Genomic DNA, 21,339 nt, shown 5'->3' on the forward strand with positions numbered 1-21,339 from the left:
ATAACTATGTAAAGTTAGGATTGTAATAAAATTTGAAATTATTTGACATGAAATTGGCTGAACTGGCTGTAATTCTACAAGTCCTAAAAAAAAACAAAGCAAAACAACCCAAACTGGAAAAAACAATATTTTTTAAAAAATTTATTCCCAGGCACAAAGTATTTATATAATTGCTTTTATTCACTACAAACATAAACAGTATATTTAACTTATTTTCATCTCTTCCCAAAATTTTACTTGTATGGCTCTATACTACAGCTAAATAGTGCTTTGCATATCAAGTATACTTTCTCTATACATGGTTACAGGCCACAAACTCATGTCCACTACAACAGCTCATTGTCAGATTTTACCATATTGGGCAGACCATTGCCCATTTAGTAGCCTCAAACTAACATATTATTTTGATAACATTTGCCAGCAACAAATGGACTAAAAATATGGTTTGAAATCTGTCCCATTTTGTAAAAACCAACAAATGTGTTATTATTTAAGCTTTGTTAAATATTTCCCCATCAAAATACAAGACAAAGTTAATGGCTCACATTTTTTTACTCCTATTTTTCCCTCATATTTATGCCAGAAATTACATATGCTTACAGTTTCCATTATGTGTACTCGAAGCAGAAAGGTACATCCTATCCCTACTGAAACTATGTTCATTGTAGCACAAACAAAGGAGCAATTTCTCCATAACAATAAGGCACACATACTGGACATTGGCTTGAATGTAGGAAACTGGTCATTTTTTATCATTATCTATAAGCAAATCCTTCACAGACCAACAGTACCTTTAACAATACATAAGAAAGTGAAAATTTACATTTGAGCTAAAGGCATTTGTCAACATGGTATTTATCAATGGCACTGGAATTCAAGACTGAAAATCCTCCACCCTGTGATTAACGGGAATACAAACCACTTCCAACAACAGGAAAGAAATTGAAGAAAATAAATATCATTCAGCTGCTTACAAAGAAAAGAGAAAAATCTAAAAACATGACAGAAATGTAACATTTTGGAAGCACTACTAATGTGTTTGCACCTCTGAAAAAAACAAATAGGAAATGAGGGACAGTCTACCACCTCCTGAAACGTTTTACAGTATTTCAGCATATCTGAATCACAATTATTGTTTTTAAGCAATAACATGTGCCAACACTCTTGTGAAGCATAACGCAACTGAATGACTGATGTGATCCAGAAAGGTAAAGTAAGAAAATCTATCTAGAAGTAGGCAAGAGATCCTAAGGACATATTTGGAGAAGGAATTTTCTGATACAGAAGGCCTCTTATCCAGACAAAACCAGTCACCACAGAGCAACCCAGGAATTAAGAAAATGGACAAGAAAGCCAACAACAAAAGTTTAAATCATTAACAACAACTCAAAGGCTCAAGTGAAAATTATCAATAAGAAAGGCACAAAAACCCTAAACAAAAAGGCAGAGATTTGGAAGATGAGAATTCAGCAATATTGAGCCACAACCTGTTCCAAGGAGCAAACAGCTACTGGTGACTGCCAGGTCGCCAGACGCTCTCAAGTGCCTGCACTAGGAGTGACAAGTATAGCCCAGGAGCACATTAGTCCCAGCAATTTACTATGCCTGTTAGCCAATAAATGGTTTTTGTAAGTCATATGTAATTCTTTCAACACGATAAAGGGTGCCCAGCTGCAAGCAACTCCATGGCTCAAGGTTCATCCAATAGCACAGACGTGTGTGCTCACTGGCTTCCCTGCCTAATCACTTCCTCTCTCATAGCTCCCACTCACCTTGTGACTTTCAATCTCTGGCTCTTTTACACTTCCCCTCTCTCCTGCCTTTGCCTCCACTCACTACCACTACCAGTGGAGAGGAAGGGACATGCTGAGAGTAGGGAAACAGCCCAGACCTCACCTCCTTGATCTTGAGGGCTGCATGAAATCATCAACCTCATTTTTACCAACCAGACCAGGAAAGAAAACCAGAAAAGAATGAGGAAGAGAAATAATCATGCCAACTAGGTTTAGGTACCAAAAGTTCATGCACTGAGGTTCAGAAATTTGTCACCTTGGCTCTCTGAGGTCTTCTCAGAACCCCTCCAGACCTCAGCACAGCCTTTCTCTGGTGCAAGACCACCTTCCCTTCACAACTCTCCCCACCTAATATTTCTCCTTTGAGCACAAAACCCTGGAAAAGGAACTGCCAATGAGATTTCTCAACCTTCTCTCACTCCAGGGATAGCGGTTTAGGTATCAGGAGAAAAAAAAAAGAGTAAATTGTTATATGACTGACTGACTTCTGCAACAGAAGCAATGATTTTCTGCTGTCTGGTCACGTATCACGCTGGAATTTCAGCTACCACAAATTACCCTTGAAGTTCACTGAAAGCCAGTAACATCCAGCTGTCTCATTTGGAAACGAGATAAAAAGACAAACAGCATAGCTTGTCTAAGGTCTGGTTGGGGGGCTCACTGGCATTACTTTAAAAATTAATTAATAGGCTTGCCAAAAAGTACCTTACTTGCAGCAATACACGGTGGCACGTTTTACTTCATGGAGCATAAAGTGACTGTTGTGGGAAGACTTGTCAACACAGAGCTGTCTGTGCTGGAGCCAGACATTGCCATACAGGCATGAAGAAGAATTAATCTTAATAGGCCTCTGAGCCATCAATGCAGACCAGTGGTGGAAGCAAGAATCTGAAAGTGGGGAACCAGCTATGTTGTCTGGCAAGACACAGACCTCTACCAGATTCCAACTGATAAAAAAAATTAAGTCTTCATGAGAGGGCACAAAGAGGCCTTGCTATTTCTACCTCTGTGCCTAGTTGACTTCTCCAGCTGTTACCAAACAACAGTTCTCAGAAACAGGAAAGATAAAAAACCAAGAGCACAAATATCTTCCAATAAAAGACAAATCAAGAGCTATATGTAACACATCTGGGGAAGATCTCAACATCCTGTTGAGAACTTTATGCCCATACATATTTCTGCATGAAATTAAAGAATACAGTACAGGCAAGAAATCAAGTTATCTGCATTACCAAAGCACACAAATCTATGGCTGAAAATGTACCTCAGCCTCCACTGGCATCCTCCAGCCTGACTGCTCTGCCTCCTCTCTATATATTCATTCCCAACAGGAATGCTTAACACCAAAGCTGGAATGTTGGGGTTGTTTGTGGTTTGGTGTTTGGTTTTGTTTTTTCTTTTTCTCGTTGTTTGTTTGGTTGGTTTTTTTTTTTTGTTACAATTGCTTTTGGAGCCCTGCAGAACTTGCCCTGAATGAGCATCAAAGAGCAGGCAAAGAGGTAACAGCCCTAGAATTAAGTCTTACAAAAATACAATATCTAGTATTTATGTCATGCTGTTTATGAACTACATTTTCACATTGACATTAGGAAAAAAATCCTTTCTTGTTGTACTGCTGGAAATCATCACACAACAGTATTTCCAAGCAGCTCCCACTTTCAGGTATTTAATGAAATACAGACAGTGCTAATTATAGGATGATGACACACAATCTCTTACTGGTACAGACAATTTTAAGATCAGAATCATTATTTTTTCTTTAACCACTTACAAGTCATCTCACTCTAACTTCTGTGTTTGGATCTAATATGTATTTGCAAAGACATGAGAAAAGTTAATGGCATGCATCTCACAGATAAGTACATAATGAATTCAGTATTTCATTCGCATCTGCTTAGCTCCCTGATAGCCACTTTCTGGCTAGTCCCACACAATTACACATCCTCAACAGGATTCTCAGAGTCTATGAAGACAGTGTAAAATATACCAACCAACCTCTTTTATTCAAATAAAGGAAACAGATGAAACAATGACTAAAAATTCATTTTAGTTTACAGCCTCTCTCCTATTCCCAAATTATTTTCTCACTAAGGAAAAATGAGAAGCACACCATTTCTTACATACAATTTGCCCTCCTGCAAAATAGCACAAAGTAAGAAAATAAATTTTAGTATTTTGCAGTTACATTCACACTTGCTTTTATATTTATTATACTCCTTGAATTTTCTTACTGATTTAGGATTATTTCATCTGTAATTTAATCCCCCCCTAAAATGTCATGCTAAATAGACACACGATGCTAACAAAGAACAGACTATCCTATACTGCCATGTTCTTCCAATAACAATAAAAAGTTTAGAAGCATGTTAAGAGCTACTTTAAGAAGTAATTGTTAAAATAATCACATGCACATTTCTAAACAATGTCATTAAGGTGTTTTCTTTTAATAAAAAATATACTACATGGCAACCCATAATACTTCATCAATAAACATTTACAAATGTGTATGTCAACAGTAACATCTCATGCAATCAGGAGTACTTGGTTAGCTATAATTAGGTAAAGCAACTCACTTCAAAGCTATAAACAATGTAATAGGATTCCACTAATAATATTTGGAAAAAAATTACGGACTAGCTTCTCAGAAGTATTAATTGCAAATTATTTATCACAACAGACAAACGCCAATCAGAAGTAAGAAGGCTGTTGATATAAAGGATCTGAATTGCAACTGTTGATAGAAATACCTCTTGAACATTAAAGTATGGGCTTTTTTTTTTTCTCCCATATGAAATCTCACTGGGATTAATCAAATCTACTGGATTTATTCTAGCACCTTAAATAATCCAAAGATTCACAAACCTTCTTTCTCTCTCTTCCACATTTAATTTTACTCTTCTTCCAAGGACAAAATAATAGGGAGGAGAAACATTTATATGCATAGCACTGTCTTACATCTGTCTTTACAGTACCTTTTACTATACAGCCTTAAAATCCAAGGTATTCTATCAATAGGATTAATAAAATTGTTACATTTACATTGCATTTATCATGGTATTTCCCTCTCAAAACATGATCAGCTACATTCTTATATTTTCTAATGCAAATACACCATACCGTAAATCAATGTGTTTGGAATACAAAGTACAGTTCATGTAGAAGATAAATGCTGTCTGAAGGTATCAAGATAGCCATTAAAGGCTGACATAAATATCATGCTTTCCAAGTCATCACATCATTACGTCATCACACATATGCTCTGAAAACTAACGTAACACTTAATAACTATATTCTTAAACTCAGCTAACAATTTTTGGGGTACATGAATGCTGATGTGTGGAACTGCATTCAGTTACATTTTTTGCTTTCACAATGTTCCAAAAATCATTTATTTCTGGATGCTTTCTCAAGGAAAATGCTACATTAAACAGAAATGGTGCAACATCTGTTCGGAGAAAAACAGTTGTTCTAAGTATCCATTAGTAAAAAAAAAAAGCAGAAATAACACTTATCCCTGCCTGATGCTTCCAGACTAAGCAAAAACCTCTAACTATGATCAATAACTTAATTATTTTTATTGCATATTTATATATACACTATAATTCCTTCTGAATTCCATGCTATTCCAAGGACGTCCTTAAATAATTGCATATTACCCAACTCAAGCTTCTTCTAGCTTCTATTAATTTAATATATGCAGGCTGTTCATTACCATTCTGTTAGCTGCCTTACAGTTGAGGGGATAGGCATGTATGGCATCTTGCTTAAATCTTCACCAGTATTTAATAGGTTAAGACCACCTCCCTAACTATACCTTATTTAAGAGGTGTCATTCATTTATGCTTAACACAGGAATCCACTGGTCACTGTTTTTGCCTTATTAAGTCAAAAAGACTCCACACACCCCCACAACCCACAAAGGCTATTTTTATATCTTACTTCCTCTTTCCTCTTCTGCATTTACCAAATCTTTTCTTTCTGACTTGCTTCTCTGCTAGCCACAATTCATTCAGCACTTTGGCTTTTTTTATTTTATCACTTCATGCTCTAAGACTAAAATATTCCCTTCTCTGTATTCTCTGCATTGAGCATAAGTCCCATTACATTAACTAAATGTATCCATATCTTACAATCAGGTAAAGAAATTCCAGTACCCACTGTCACCAAACTACCTTTCGTCCTTTTCAACCAGTTCTCTCCAGATTTTTGCCCTAGTTACAGCTTAGGCTAGTACCACAGTCACAAATCCCAGAAGTAAGAGTTTATCAGACTAAGAATCAAAAAAGTAGTAGTGCTTCTTATCAGTACTAAGAAATAGCACCAATATTTTTTAAAAAGCATAGAAAGGCAATCATAGTCACAGCACTATGAAAACAGTTTACAGAAACATCAGCGTTGTCTTTTGAATTCATTACTCAAACAAGCAACCTCTTTTAAGGGCTAACAAGTATAAAATATGGTTATGAATGTTTTAGAAGTCACCTTGAAGTTGTCATTTACTCTCCCTCAAAGTGTCAGACCAATGTATATATTTTCTGGCCAACTATTTCCTGCTGGCAGCATGAAGCAGCTGCTTGTCCAGTTTATGGGATAGTTTGTTCTCACAAAAGTCATAAAATGGCTGTAGAAAACTTTGACCCCATTTCTGAAAACAAGAAAACTACCTATATTCAAACTTCCCACAGGCAGAGAAAAGTGATTCCCCATCTTACCTGTCACAGGTAGGCACAGAAATAGAGAGGGTTTCAATTTTGAAAAGGTGTTATGAGAAGCAGGGAAACTGAGCATGCTCAGTACCAGTACAAGACCTGGTCCTTAATTTCCTTTAGGATTTTGCTCAAGCCTGACATTATCCACTTTTGGCAAACAACTTATGTGATGCTGCACAAGGCTTTATTTTAAAATAATTCATGTGTCCCAGTGCAAGATTCTTGTATCTTAAATGGAAAGGCAAATCACCAACAGATAGGTACAACATGTTGCCTTGACACGTATTAAAAACTCTCTAGCCTTTATTTACTCAGTGTAACACTGGAATATTCCTTGTACCTAAATCTACATTCTGCCCTATTCAGCCACCTCCCAGAGAGGTGTCTAGCAACAAAACACCTACTTATAGATCTGCAAACAATTTGGTGAATTAGAAAACCCACCTCCCTTCAGACTTAGAGACAGAACTGTGCTTTGTCTTTTTCCCTTAGTGAACAGTGCAGTAATCCCAAGTAACCTGCATGTAAAGCTGTTATGTATCAGACTCTGTAATCACATTTCAATGTTTTACTGGTTGTAAATAACATGCACGAGTGCTCCAAGGGCCAAATTGCTCTTTTGCTGCCAACATCAGTTGTTCAATGATCTGATCAGCAGAAGCTGCCAATTATTGTGTTCCATTTTAAAGTGCCATTTGAAGCCACACCTGTAATTACTATACCTTTGTTGCAAATTTATACTCTCAGATGGAGAGCTCTAGGCATACAACTTGTAAGGTCCAGGAACAGCTATGGATAATTATTTATCGATTTCACCTATGAAAAATATCATGCCTCTTTGTGTGTCTACTGCCTACAGCACAGCATCCACTTCACCAGTAGTTCCCAAGCGTGGAGAGGGGTCTGAAGCACCTTACACTAGGCCTGACACAGCCCTGTTCTGCCAGACTTGCCATGGCTTGAAGGGATCTAGACAACTGCACATCAATAACTTTTCCTAAGAAGTCTCAGCTATGAAAAGGTCAATACCTGCTTTAATACATGATTCAATGTTAGTCCTTATCACTTAAAACTTACCTGAAACAGCCAGCATTTTGGCTTCAAGTAGAGCTGGTAGCTGAGTCTCAATATCACTCACTTTCCTCCTCAAAGTACTGCAGAGTTTCTGACTTGTACAAACCTAGATTGAGGCAGACAGCCATGATATATAATTCATTCATATAAAAGTATAAGGCAATCTAAACAGAGCTTCAAATGTTCTTGGTTAACAGACATGACATAACATCCTACAGCAAGGTGAAGAAGCTTAACAAAAAATTATGTCTTTACAGAAATACCCAACATGAATAAAAATTTCCAGGCTTTGCCGCATATTCTATTATAAAACTAGGGAATGGAATTAGCATTAGCCACCTGCATGACAGAGGACATTTTTCACTACTAGATACTGAGGCTGCACATAGAAGAAAGGCCACCTTACAAATTCAGTACAATTCCAGCATTAAAAGTGATGCCTGGAGTGAAGTGTAAACAAGCCAACATTTGGAATTTAAGATGTCATAACACAGAATATACAGCGATTTTTACAGAAAATACACCATGCTGGGAAAAAAAAAAAAAAAAAAGGCAAAGCAGCCATCACTATTTCTCTGCACAGGCAATAAATATGGCTATACCAACTCAATGCTGTACTGTGTTTCACAACCATTTACACTTAGGTGCATATCATCACATCAGAAGGACCTTATACAGCTTACACAATTCATATAAATCCCACATATTCAAAAATATTGGTTCTTACAAATATTGCATTATTTGTGAAGTAAAGCAAAACAACCAACCAGAAAAATCCCTCAACCCACCTAAGGTAAATCTCTCGTTCTGAAGGTAGACGTCAAACACTTGCTTAAAATTCTAATACTTGGGAAAGCATTGTGTTCACTGGAACCATGGGTAAAACAACAGTCGAGAATGACACAGACCAGTTGTGAAGAGAGAAGATGTGAAATGAAATCTCAAGAGTAAACTTTCCCTGCCTTCCTTGACTGCCCTTTCCCCCCCAAAAAAACTCCACAAGTGTATATACCACGCAAATTAACACAGACACAGCTATCACTTCACATTTTAAGCGTAAAAGCCTTACAGCTCTAATGGCTTATCTGTTTGTACAATTAAAGTATAATAATTCAGATATGACACCAACTGTAAATGCTTTTAAATAGATAATATCTTCTTGCTTTATCTGAGAGCATCTGCTAACCACAAATGGGTCATCTTTTTTCTTGAGTCAACAAAACTATCCTCCAAGCAGTAACTGTTGCTAAAGACTTCAAAGTCTTCCTATTAATTTTAAAACACATATATCTCATCACTTCTGCACCTATTATAATTTTTCAATTCCCAGTTATTTCACTTCCGTGTTTCAGTACCCCCTTCTAAATGACTTGCCTACTAATTCATTTGGAATGTTTTAAAAAACCCAAACCTGTCAAGAGGTGAATAAACGTGCCCAGAGAACCCAAAGGCCATTTCTGTCTCACATCTCCAAAATAAATCTGAAAGTTTTTAATGACTTCTTCCTAGGCAGCACTCTCTCTTTAGTGGTACTGAATGGCTCAGTGAATTGCAATTAGATGGAGAATCTTAGCTCCAGAAAAACTGCATGAATATATCCCATGCTGGTAGTAACTTAAAGTCATTATCAGTAGACGGCTGTTTGGCAATTATGCAAAATAAGCTGGGAGGTTTAATCAGTGAACACTGTCCACTTTGTAAGCACTAGTGTCAGAATGGAGCTCGCTGACACTCTATTAATGGACCAAATGCAGGGAGCAAAGGCTGAAAGGAAGCTCCTCTAGCTCACAGAGATGACTCTTCTGGAACATGAGATAAGTATGTTACCAAGCCTCTGTGTCACGTGTATTCTGTAGATAAATGAACAACATTAATCTTCAGAGCTATCACATGGCATAGTTTGACAAAACTAAATGAGCAACTGGGAGAGGCAAAATAGTATCATATCCTCCAGTAGAGCTACTTCTATGTTACATCAGTTCTACTTTACAAGCTCTAAGTCTTTTAGGGTTTTTTAATTATTTTATCTTAATAACAGGTACCATTATTCATTACAGGAGCTTATGCAGCCACTAGGGAAGAGTTATTTTGTAGCTAACAAAGACGGGTCAAAATAACTCCCTTTCATTTCAGGGAAGTTCTTTACAGCCAAATATTATTGCACCTTTTTTAAAATCCTCTTCAGTGGTGGGGGGTGGGGGGGAGTTTAGAGCAGACTTTAAAAAAAAAAGGGCTCTTGTTTAGAAATATACCTTACAAATCTGTGTTCAGACACAGAAACACTACTCAAAAAAGCAGTTTATCTGAAATCAGTAGGATGTTGGTTAGCAAAGATATGTGGAATCAAGATGAAAAGCTGCAAAATATCAAAAGCAAAATTGCCCATTGTCATCCTCTTCCATCTTTCCAGTGTATGATGTTAATATAAAGCAGCAGAAACAGGGACAAGGACACCAACTACAGCACTGGAATTTACTCTTCCTCCAACCACCTCAAGAAAAAAAAAAAAAAAAAGAATAACCTTCAAATCTCTTTACAACAGCATCTTGGAAAAGATAGAGAAACTGTCTTTATACTGCCTGAAGAAAAGGCCAGTCCACCTGGATCTCCCATACAGCATAATCTTGCCATTAGCAAAAGCAGAATTAATTTCTGAAGGAAGGTTGTGGATAAGGGAGACTGCTCCCTTCCCTAGCAGTCTAATCTTAGCTTTTGCAGCCTCAGCTGAAAGCAACACAGCTGAGACAGAAAAGGCCATATAAATACTAGTGGCACAGGGGGAAAGAAAAAAACCTTGACAAAGTAGTGTTTCCCTCATACAATGAAAACATTTAAAAGATCAGCTCTATTCAATTTGAGACAAAAATAACAGGATGAGACAATCTGAATAAATAGAATAATAAATGATTTTGAGCAGTCTCATTACATGCTTCCTATTTATTTTCTCTAATAAAAGCCATCACACAGGAATGGAATAAAATTAAAATAATATTTTATCTATTGAATAGTTAAAGAAACAGACTGTGGAATTCTACCTCACAGGCTTCTCAATTGTTACCCAATATTTCAGCTCTTATTAAAAAATCTCTAGATGCTACCATTGTAAGATAAAACTTAAACAGGCATACATTTTCAGCAGAGAAGACAAAACCTATAACTTAAGGTTTACCTTGCAGATAGTTTGAAACCACACCACTCAAGAGATACCAAATGCCTCATTCATTTTAGTAGACGAGCTGTTGGTCAGTTATAATCTTTGCTTTGATACTTTGTTCATATTCATTCAAAAAATATAGGGAGGGACATCATCTTATAATGTCTATACTATTTTTTCCCCAAGATGTGTGCATAAGCTAGGAATAGAAGAGAATGAAGTGGAATGAAATAAAGTAGGAAAAAAGGAGAAAGGACTACTGAGATGAAGTCTTTAAATGGACTTTTTAACAGTGCATGCTAGAAGTGTTTTTCAAGATAACTAAGAAGAATAGACTATAAAGAATAACATTTTTATTCACTTTGGTAAGTGCTATTAGAGAAAGAACATGAAAAATAAGTTTATTTCAGAGTATAAATTAATTACAGATCAAAACCCAGAAATATTTTCCATTCATTCATCCATATAGACCTATGTGAATTAGCTACAAAAAAATGACTTTTTTTTCCTAGAGCAAAGATGCTCCGTGGCTCACTGAGCCACTCTGAAACAAAACCAAAATGTTAGTATTCTCTTTCTTGGAAGGAAGCCATGAGAAATAAGAAAATTAAAGGACAAGTATTAACATTTCTGGTTAGAAACAAAAGGTATGCTCAATATGCCACCTCACTTTTCTTTATATTTTTAAAGAGGGGATAAGAATTGGATTCTTCGTTTATTATTAGTGAAAGGGCAAGGGGAAGAGGTACTTCTTTTATGCTCTTCCTTCACACCAATGAAATGGGTCAGCTAGGAAAGTAAGCGGCTTTTTATTGAGAGCAAAAACATTCAGCCGTGACCAGAGTTCACTTTCATTTCACGAAGCTGAGGATTCTGTTCCTAAATGGAGACTGGCAAGAAAACTGATTAGTAAATGTAAAGAACAACAGATAACTCTATCAGATTCTGTAGGCATCATCTCTGCTCCCTGTCCAAATATAAAAGTTGTTGGGGGTTTTGAACTGTATGTTTAAAAATATTTATATGCAAAATGCATTTAGAAGAAACACCACAAAACCAACTTTCTAGAACAAATAGTTTATTAATCTTCAAGCTATTATCTGCTTTTCTGAATGTTCTGAAGAACTGAAAACTGACGTGTACTTACTTTGGCAGTAGTTTCTTTAATGGACATGCTGAATGATTGTTCTTTTTCCTGAAGGCTAGAAGGGATTAAAATAAAATAAAGTAAAGTTGACCTTCTCTGCTCATCACCATCTGCTACACAAGACACATTTTCATATGGAAGCATATAGGCTTTAAGGTGGCTCATACTAACACAAAAGACCCAAGACCAAGATAAATTCTGTATATTTGGTTTCAGTGTTGCTAATGGTTAACCAAAATTTTTTCCACCCAATTTCTACTCCCTTAATCCTGTTTGTTTGCAAAATGATTCACATACTAACTTTACAGTTCTTTCTTGAGTTTATATGCCTTTTACTTACCATCTGAAACACAATTATGATTATTCATGTAACCATAACATCTTGGAAGTTCCCAGCAGCGTCCAGGACCAGTGATTTGCTAAGCTACCATCCAGACACCTAACACAAAGGCATTTCTGACACAAAGAGTTTGCATTTACCCTCTTATAATCCAGTTTCCAGTTCTGCCAGGAGAACTTCAACCGCAGTCACTTGTTCTCACAGTACTTTTAAATGAAATACCACTACTAGGTCTGTAGTAGTATTTAGCTTAATAAAAACCTACAAAATACCTGTACCAAATTGATTCAACAGTCAGCTGAAATTGAGGTATTGTCTATGCTTATATGAACAAATTCAAGGGTTTTTTCCACATATAAAAACAGACAGGTTTACTACTTTGACATTCCCAAGCCCAATGTAAACCTGTGCTTTTGGTGCTTGTAAATTAAATCATTTTGTATTTTTAACATTGTAACATAATATCTTTTAACAATTTAACAGAAGTTCAAGCACTTAAGTCAAATCAAACATTAAAGAGTTAGTATAGAGATTATTTTTGCAACATTAACACTTCCCCTCTCTCCTGCTTCACATTTAAACAGCCTTCAATTACTTTATCACAAGCTATTTTCTTTTAGCTTCAATTCAGGGTACATGAGACAGCACTCCCCACCAGATGCATTTTAATTCTTCCTTTCAGCTGCATTGTGAAAACTGTATTCATTCCTCCTGAATAAAGAACTACAAATTTATTTCTGAGCTTTTCTTTAGTGTTCAGCACTGAAGTATCCAAACGTTTCCAAAGCATCACTGGATTTATTTCTATAATGCTCTCACAAGATAAGGCAGCACTGTATTCATTTTAGAGACGAAAGAAACACAGGCCACTGTTACTCAGAAAGCATGTGAAGACCAAGTGCCCTTTTTGACATGCACATGCTCCTTGCTGCCTACCTCTATGCATTTCAGGGTGTTTTTTGAGAACTTGCCCTTTCATAACTTCCACGCACAGCACTTACTGCATCCAGTTTCAAGAGTCAGCATTTACGTAAGCCTGAACCTCACTCAAAGAACACAAAGTCAGACTCAGTTACTGCCCAGCTACAGAAAGGCTGGCTGGAGCATCTCACCCAGCTTGCACACAGCAGTGAGACAGCCTCAGAGGCAGAATTCAGCCATTCAGAGTACCATTTAATTGTGTTAACGAGACAGGTATTTGCATTGCCTTCCCTAATGCACTGACTCATGGAGTACACACCTTTTCCATCTACAGCCCAGCAAGGCCAGTCATCTCATTACCACCACAGCACACAGGGGTCCCTCCAGCTCCAGATGAGGCAAATTTCATGAGCCCTCAGAAATTGCTCATGACAGTTTAAGTCAATGCTTGTGTAAGGCAACAAACAGAAATACAACTGGCTAGCTACATAAAAGTGGTTCAACAGTATTTCTCACACAGCAGTCTCCAATTTCTCCCTTTTCTACAGCAATATATGGGCAAAACACAAAATATTACATGTGCAATGATGCCATTATCAGCTTCCTGCCTGCCTCTGGGCATGCCAGAGGGAATGAACTATTTAGACATTTCTGTTCTCAGGCTCTGGAGAAGTCGCTCCCAGCAAGTTTCAGCATCTGCCACAATCAGCGCCTGAGCTGGTCAGGTTACGTAAAGAAAGAACTGGGCTTTGTGTACAGATGTCAACGGGGAGCAGCAAGGCCACGGTGTGTAATTGAATGAATAATGGGTGACTGACCCAATTGTTCTGAAACTGCCTTATAAAATTCTACTCTAAAGATCCAGGCCGTAATAAAATGTAAAGTGCAGTTATAGCCAGAAGAACAGTATAAAGATGGCACCTCTATTTAACAAATCTCTTTTATCTGTTTGCTTTCTTCATAGAAAGCCCCCCCAGGTTCATGCATTTCACTCCTCTGCAGAACTTACACAGCTAACAAGAAGAGAAATCAATTTTTAATTTCTTTTTAAACCATTGATCCAAAACAGCATTACAAATTAAGACCCAGTTGTAGAGTCTGTATTGTTAACAAGGATGCACAAGTCCATGCAGACTTTCAGGTCCAGGTGCTGAGTGGGAAAAAACATCCCCTTTATATCCATGTTGTTTAATTTGTATGAGCATCCATCAGGTCACTGAAAAATAAATAAGGAATTTCACACTGCCACTTCAATGACAGCAGAACTACAGTTCTAAGAGAATTTTACAGAACTATGGTTTTAAGAGCATTTGATCTTGATATGAGGCATCAGTAAAGAAAATGATTAGTAAATCATTGTTTGACTCAAGCTAGTGATACTCGCATTAGCCACAGACTTCAATCTGAAGAATCCTTTTGTTACAGTGCAGAATTGACGCAGACCCTTACAAGTGTGTTTGTATTATTTATGGTAAGAATTTCCCAGTAGTATCCTGTTTTGAATCCTCTTTAGCCTGCAGAGCAATACCATAAGAATCCCTTATGCCTTTCAGAGGTTAGTACACCACACAATTCACATGTGGCAATCAAAACCATGTACAAACCAGCCATAGTTACCAACTATGAAAAGCTTTTAGCTAAGTTTATTCCTCTGATGTTTCCTTCTACCAAAAAACACTTTCTCGGAGAAGTCCCTCATAAGCTTTCCAATTAACTGACAAGCTAATGACCCGCAAGAGAAACCAGCCAGTCAATACCGATTCATTCTACTGATAAAGGCCTTTAACAGCCCTGACCTAGCCCTGGTCTGGTACATGTGACTTGAACCAGAAGCAGTGGGGTTTTTCACCACCACTCTGGGGCATTGTATTTCACTCAAAGAGTGCTACTCTGTCTGCTTTAACGTTGCTTTACTTAATACTACCAGGAAAAACAGCTTTAAAAAGAGCTTCTTGAAATAACACTAAATTCTTGCCTGGGAAGATGTCCACAGTTTTGCCTCATTGCTATTCTTCTCTAGCAGAACGGCTAATCAAGAATTTGACTGCTTGTCCTCATAGTCTCTGCAATCTATTACAAGGACCATTTAGAAGTTACTTCTCAAATTCAATATAAGCTAACTCCATCGCAGAGAAAGCAAAGTTCCTGACCCAGCTGATGGAAGGACTAGAATAAGACAGGAATTCAATTAACGCAAATTTAACTGACTAAATGCAAGAAAAGAAAGGTTTTTAACGCTTGCAAAACTGACAACAATCTATACATCGTATGTAATTCCTTCATTCACACAGATAGTCATGTAGGCCTGTCATTTAAATGGTTTGTAATGGATTTACACACAATGGGATCCATAATGAGGAGCGAAGAAAAGAAAAAGAATGTAGACTTACTACATCCTGGGGCCTCATTGTATACAGGCTAGACCAGAAGAGGAAAGCAGGAGCTAAGGAGTTACCCTTTCAGGATGATGAATGAAGTAATACTTTGGCAAAACACAGACTTCAGCTGGAGAACTGCAGGAGGATGTGGGAAAGCCACAGATTCAGGAGCTGAGGCTGACTTGTCTTGTTAATAACAGACAACGGGAAAAAATTTAAGATCCAAATACTTCCAGCAAGCCAGTGCCTTTTAAGCATTTCATTTTACAGACCTTAAAGAAAAATAGGTACCAAGTATGTTGAATTGTAGTAACAGAGTTGGAAATGGGTGAGATGGTGAAATTCATAATCAGGAACGTTGTGCTGGCAAAATAGTCAATCCAATGCAACAGGGAACAGAAGGAAGACTGAGAATCAAGTGGTGTGGTTCACACATTCCTCGTTCTGTTACCAGCTTCCCACATGACTGCAGAGGACATTAAATGTCATGATATAACAGATAATGTTTAAAAAGCATTTTAAAGAATATTCTGAGAAGTTATGACTTACATGCACAAATAACATACTATGGAAGTGGCTTTGTTCAGAGGAAGGCTGACTAGTACAATACTGGGAAGAATGGCTTTCTACTAAAGGAAGGCATGTTTCTGAATGTCTTTCCTTCCACTTTGCTAGTATACTTCCCTTTGCATACCAGGCTATTGTGTATTTATGTTTTGCTTCCTAAGAAAAAAATTCAAAGAATCAAAGTGGGCAAAAGGCAAGTCATGCTGTTTTCTACATTCAAGATACGTATACGTACTGCTTAAACAGAAACAGTTCCTGTATTAATAACAAAATATATATACAGTGGCAAAAAAAGTAGTCAGAATGCAGTTTCCATAACTGCACGACAGAACATACCACACACATAGTACCAGTGTAAAAAAAACCAAAATCTGTAGTGGATATTCTTATTTTCACACAGAAACTAAGCAGTCATATCTGATCTCTGCTGAAGAGACTGAAAGACAAAAGGATGTCCTTTAACAGAAAGTATGCTTCCTCACATGACTGTCACCTAAAGCATTATTCTAGATCCTGTTATTTCACTCTCTACATCCACACCACAATACATTACTTAAGCAAAAAGCACTACACACAAGTCAGAACAATTTAAAATTACCCAAATTTGAATTTCCAATTCAAGAACAACAGCTTAGAAACCTATGCTCAGATTGTATGCATATGAGGAAGCATGATGGGCTGAACCCTCAATTCATAGGAGTATGTATTCCCTTCTAGATAAAATGATTATTAAAGAGTATTTTCATGACCATCAGCAAATTTAAACGGTTTACAGAATGTCTGAATTTGACCCAGAGCAATGAGACTGCCTACAAAAAAATAACCTCATTCTAATGGTCACAGCCTTCAAAGAGCATGACTTTTCCAACTTTAAGTCTTCTAACACAATTCCTTCTCTGATTCTGAAGTCACAACAAGCTGTACCCTCTTAGAAGATAAAATAAATAAACCAAGCCCTACACTTGTAATCTTAACAGCAAACAGATGCTGACCTTCCAAAACAGCCTTTGTCCAGTCTTTTGCAAAAGAAGTCAGAAGTGCTACTCAGGGAACGTTTGGTGTAAATACCTGCTACAGTCTACATCAAAGCAAATATCCAACAAAAATCTTAAGTCTGGAGAGTTCACCATGCCTTTCAGGAAGAAATTCACAGTACAAAACCAAATCAAACAATCAATAACTTTTCTTGTACTTTTACTGTTCCCTTGATGGGCATATCTCGGAAAGCTTTGAAAATAAATCAGAAAAAAAAAAACACTTTTGAACTTAACAAGAGGCAGCTTTAAGCTAGACATGTACAGCTAGGGTTAAAGGCAAAAATAAGAAAACACACCTGTATCCAAAGTTTTCATGTGTAAAAATAACAGGTTCATTATTACAGATATCATGTGCAGTTTTTTTTTACCAAGGCAAGACCTACAAGGGTGTTACCAGCCCAACACTTCACAATTAAGAACATTCAGAGCTAAATTGCATTAAACGTATTAAGGTGAAACAACACTTTTTGTCTTCTTTTTGAACTCTCCACCACACAGTTTGAGTCTACCTAATCAAGGAAGACATTGGTTAACAAGATTTTCATTCTGTGTGATCTATTCATAAGCCTGGCTGAGCTACGTGTCTTGGTATTACCATACAAGGAAAGAAATTTTTCAGTCAAACAGAAGTTCCTTTTCAACTCTGTGCAAGGATCCACGGGACTTAACAACAAGATTTTCACAGAAACATATCTCCATGATAAACCCACAAAATTTCTGTTGAACTGATGTTGTGAAAATTCAATTTCTTTATCTAAACCTGCCAATGCTCTTGAGGCGTGGACTTTGACACTAAACAGGAGAGAAAAGTTGTGTTTAATTCATACTGAAAATGAGATTTGTGGCAGTTGCAAGGACTAGTCGCCTGAATTAGAAATAAAATGCAAAGTGTCACCTTGGAACACTTCCAACCTCAAAAATTAATCTGATTTGAGACAAAAATTATCAAGAGATGTACTGTAAGGTACAGGAGCATTGGACCTTCAGCGCGTTTCAATCTACAGGGTTCTCCAAGGAATATGAATGAGAATCCAAAATTATACACCTAGCTCTGAACCATCAGAGAGCTGATTTTGCTCCAGCAATTTGCTCTTCTTCTAGCTATCATCTGCAGAGCAGTATTTCTTTGTTACTACTTTATGTCAAGGACTACTTCAATACCTGTGCTCCTCCACTCATAATTTATCAAAAGGAAAAACTAGAAGTATATTTTCCCACTGTCTTTGTATAACCTCAGCTTACCAGGAAGGTTTCCCATTGACTCATGGGTTGCTGGGTGACTGCACCTGTCTTTGTCAACTCTCAGTGAGTTATACCTACATAAAATGGACTATAATAACACATCACCCTGCCCAGAAGCTCTTACATACGTAGGAACTCTAAACTGAGATGATCCTTATTTGCTGTTCAGATTTTTTGTAAGAATGAATAATACTACTATTTTTTTTTAATGCCTTCAATAGGAGGACTGAGGTAGTACCTTAGTTTAAGTAGTATGGTAGCTAGGTTTTTTTAGATAAAACTCACTTCAACAGAAACAACCAGTTGACAGTCACTTGAAGATGCTGCTGGCATCTCTAGCGATGATTCCAAGCTGCCTTTTCATTGCTGTGTTTTTAGAAAATCTTGTGGTCCTATAACACACCATTCAGACAGCCAAATGGGCTCCCTGTTTCAATCAAGCATTCACATGTTGCTGTATTTCCCACCACTCTTCTGTCAGCTGCTGCCACAGAGCAGTTGTGTCAGTTGCTGCTCCAGCTGTACCTGAAACAGGAGCATCAGACTGAAAACAAAGTCACAATCAAAACAGCTATCTGCAGCAGCAGTTCATCACATTCAAACACTTTTCCCAGATTTTCTGACATGTCAAGAGATTCCCATTCTTTTGCTACATCTGTCTGGAGTGCACAAAAACTAAAGCTTGCTCACAGCAGCTGCAATTATTCTCCTAAGAATAACTTCCATTGTACTTCACTGACTGAAAGGGTCTGTCCCTGGATATTGTTGTTCGCTGCTTCTCTTTATTATCTACAAATTAAATCAGTAACATACATCGATTTGGACAGCTGGTCATTTTTCCCTAAAGAGAAATAAATCTCACCATATGCATACCCAGAGGAATCAGCACATATGTGGCCTGGACTTTATAGGCTGCTACTTCCCACTAGATGCTGTTCAGGCAAGCAGAGGGAACCAGAAGCTCAGCAGGGAAAAAACAGATTCCTCGTGCCACTGCACACATCTGCACTCTAGGCAGGTGGTACTCTTCTTTCTGCTGGGACTTTTTACTTCTATAATGCTGCTTAGAAAGACAAAAAAACCTGCCTCTAAGATTGTTCCAAAATACTTCAGGTCGCTAGCAGTGGCTCTGTCCGCCACATCAGAAGCCTTGCTGTCTCCTTTCCTGACTGTTTCCAACACCTCCTGCTCTTCTCAAGGAAGGCCAATGCCTACGGTGTGGGAGCAGACTCTGCAGAAGCCCTTTGTCCTTCCTACAACAGGGCTCCCCACTGGCCCCAGGGGGATCAGTCACTAAGAACTGCTGAGCCACAGGACACAGGACTCTGCTCAGACACAGGCAACTCAATCAAGAAGTCCTCTGCCACAATTTCAATTTCTGTCAGCTCTTGTCCGACAACTTTTGTTTGCAGGAAGCAAATTCACCTCATGTGGTGAAGCACAGACATTGCATGGCATGCTAAGCTGTCAGTACATAGTTTCTTCTAGAGTTGCTCCCACAAATAAGAAAACAAGAAACAAAGCCACTTGCCCAAGGAGTGTACCCTTCAATCCTAGGCAGAGAACAAAGGAATGAAATTAATCCCAGGTAGACAAAATGGAGAGGAAAACACATATCTATCTACAAAAAGAAAGCTGAGCCTCCTAAGCAGTCAGAACACAAAGGAAGAGGAAGACCTCTTCTTTCACCTATGACTTGTCTTAGCTTCTCACAAAAGCTTGCAGCCAGCTTCTTTGAGAAAGCCAAGATGATGGCCTCCTCAAAACACAACACCGTCTGTGGGACTAGATGAAAATGAGACGATCCTATTATCAAAAGCTCAGGCTGGGTTATGACATTTGACACATTTGGAATTTCTCCTCGAAAAGCCCCTTGTGACAGAGGAAGCTGTCTGTGCAGCCAGTCACTCTGAGGTCCAGTGAATTTCCAGGGGAGAGTCCTCCCCAGGCACAGAGGGAAGTCCTCCTTGGCTCTGCCCCTCTGCTGCAGTGTCACTGCTGCAGGTTTTGTGAAGTTGTAGCACACAGAATAAAATGGATCAATGGATCACTAAAAGAACTACAATTAAACAAGCAACAACAAAAAAAAAACCCAGAGCATGATATCATCTACATTATATGTAGCTACAGTAGCAGCAGTGGTATTAGCTATATTTTAAGAATGCCATAATTGTATTTTAGTTCACCTCATGTAGCACAGACAGAAACATTTCCTACTACAAAGAACAATTTTAAAATCCTGTGTTATGCTTTAAAAAACAAAATCAGGGCAGCATGAAAGAGCCCTAAGTCAAGGCAGTAAAGCAAACACTCAAAGTGACCTGTGCATCATCCTCATGTCATGGAAGACGATTTATCACTGACTGAAATTAAGTCAAACAGGCCTAGGGGCAAACTGAAGCTATCATAAGCCTTGAAGACTTCCATGCCCAGAGCTTATGACTAGAACAGGACTGAACAAAAGGGAGAGCAGTGTCTGGGGCTATGCAGCACTTATTCACACTTCATGTATTTCATGTTGTATTTCATGTGCAAACACTGTTTTTCAATTCCCGCAGACCTGCAAAGCTAAGACTAGTGAGGTGACTGAGCTCTCTCTTCTTCCCTCTTGTTACTTGGTGATGCAGCCCTAGCTGTGGTGGCCATTGCAAAAGTTACTGGTTTTGTCTTCACATCTGACAGCTCAACACGTTCATCTCATGATGCATATTTATAAGAGGGAAACAAAGGGGGGAAAGCTAGCTCACTCCTCTCACCTACTGTACTTATTTGCAGGCCTTGCGTATTATACCTTCCCTAGACTTGTGATATTTTCAGCAATAGCATGTGAACAGATGGGGGGTGGGAAGGAAGAGGTTTTTAAGAAGGGGAAAAAGAATAAAGATTGCCATACAAAGCAGGGAGTAGTACAGAGGAAGAAGCCCAGGAGCTTTATCCTCTCACACAGCACAGCAGCAAGAATCTTACCCAGCTCAGA

At 37.9% G+C, this 21,339-nt stretch overlaps 1 protein-coding gene across 1 annotated transcript in view; it reads right to left on the reverse strand.

The window, feature by feature from the left end:
* LOC103776696 (disrupted in schizophrenia 1 protein-like) overlaps positions 1–21,339 on the reverse strand; it is a gene marked incomplete at its 5' end in the record, with an annotated part of 38,332 nt that overhangs the window by 3,320 nt on the left and 13,673 nt on the right. The window contains 2 exons of the mRNA XM_008944217.1: positions 7,580–7,682; positions 11,878–11,932. Of these exons, the coding sequence (XP_008942465.1) occupies positions 7,580–7,682; positions 11,878–11,932 (158 nt within the window). The remainder of the gene's footprint in view (positions 1–7,579; positions 7,683–11,877; positions 11,933–21,339) is intronic.

This window comes from Merops nubicus, unplaced genomic scaffold (assembly GCF_000691845.1).
Source record: "Merops nubicus isolate BGI_N331 unplaced genomic scaffold, ASM69184v1 scaffold4267, whole genome shotgun sequence".
Classification (NCBI taxonomy): Eukaryota; Metazoa; Chordata; class Aves; order Coraciiformes; family Meropidae; genus Merops; species Merops nubicus.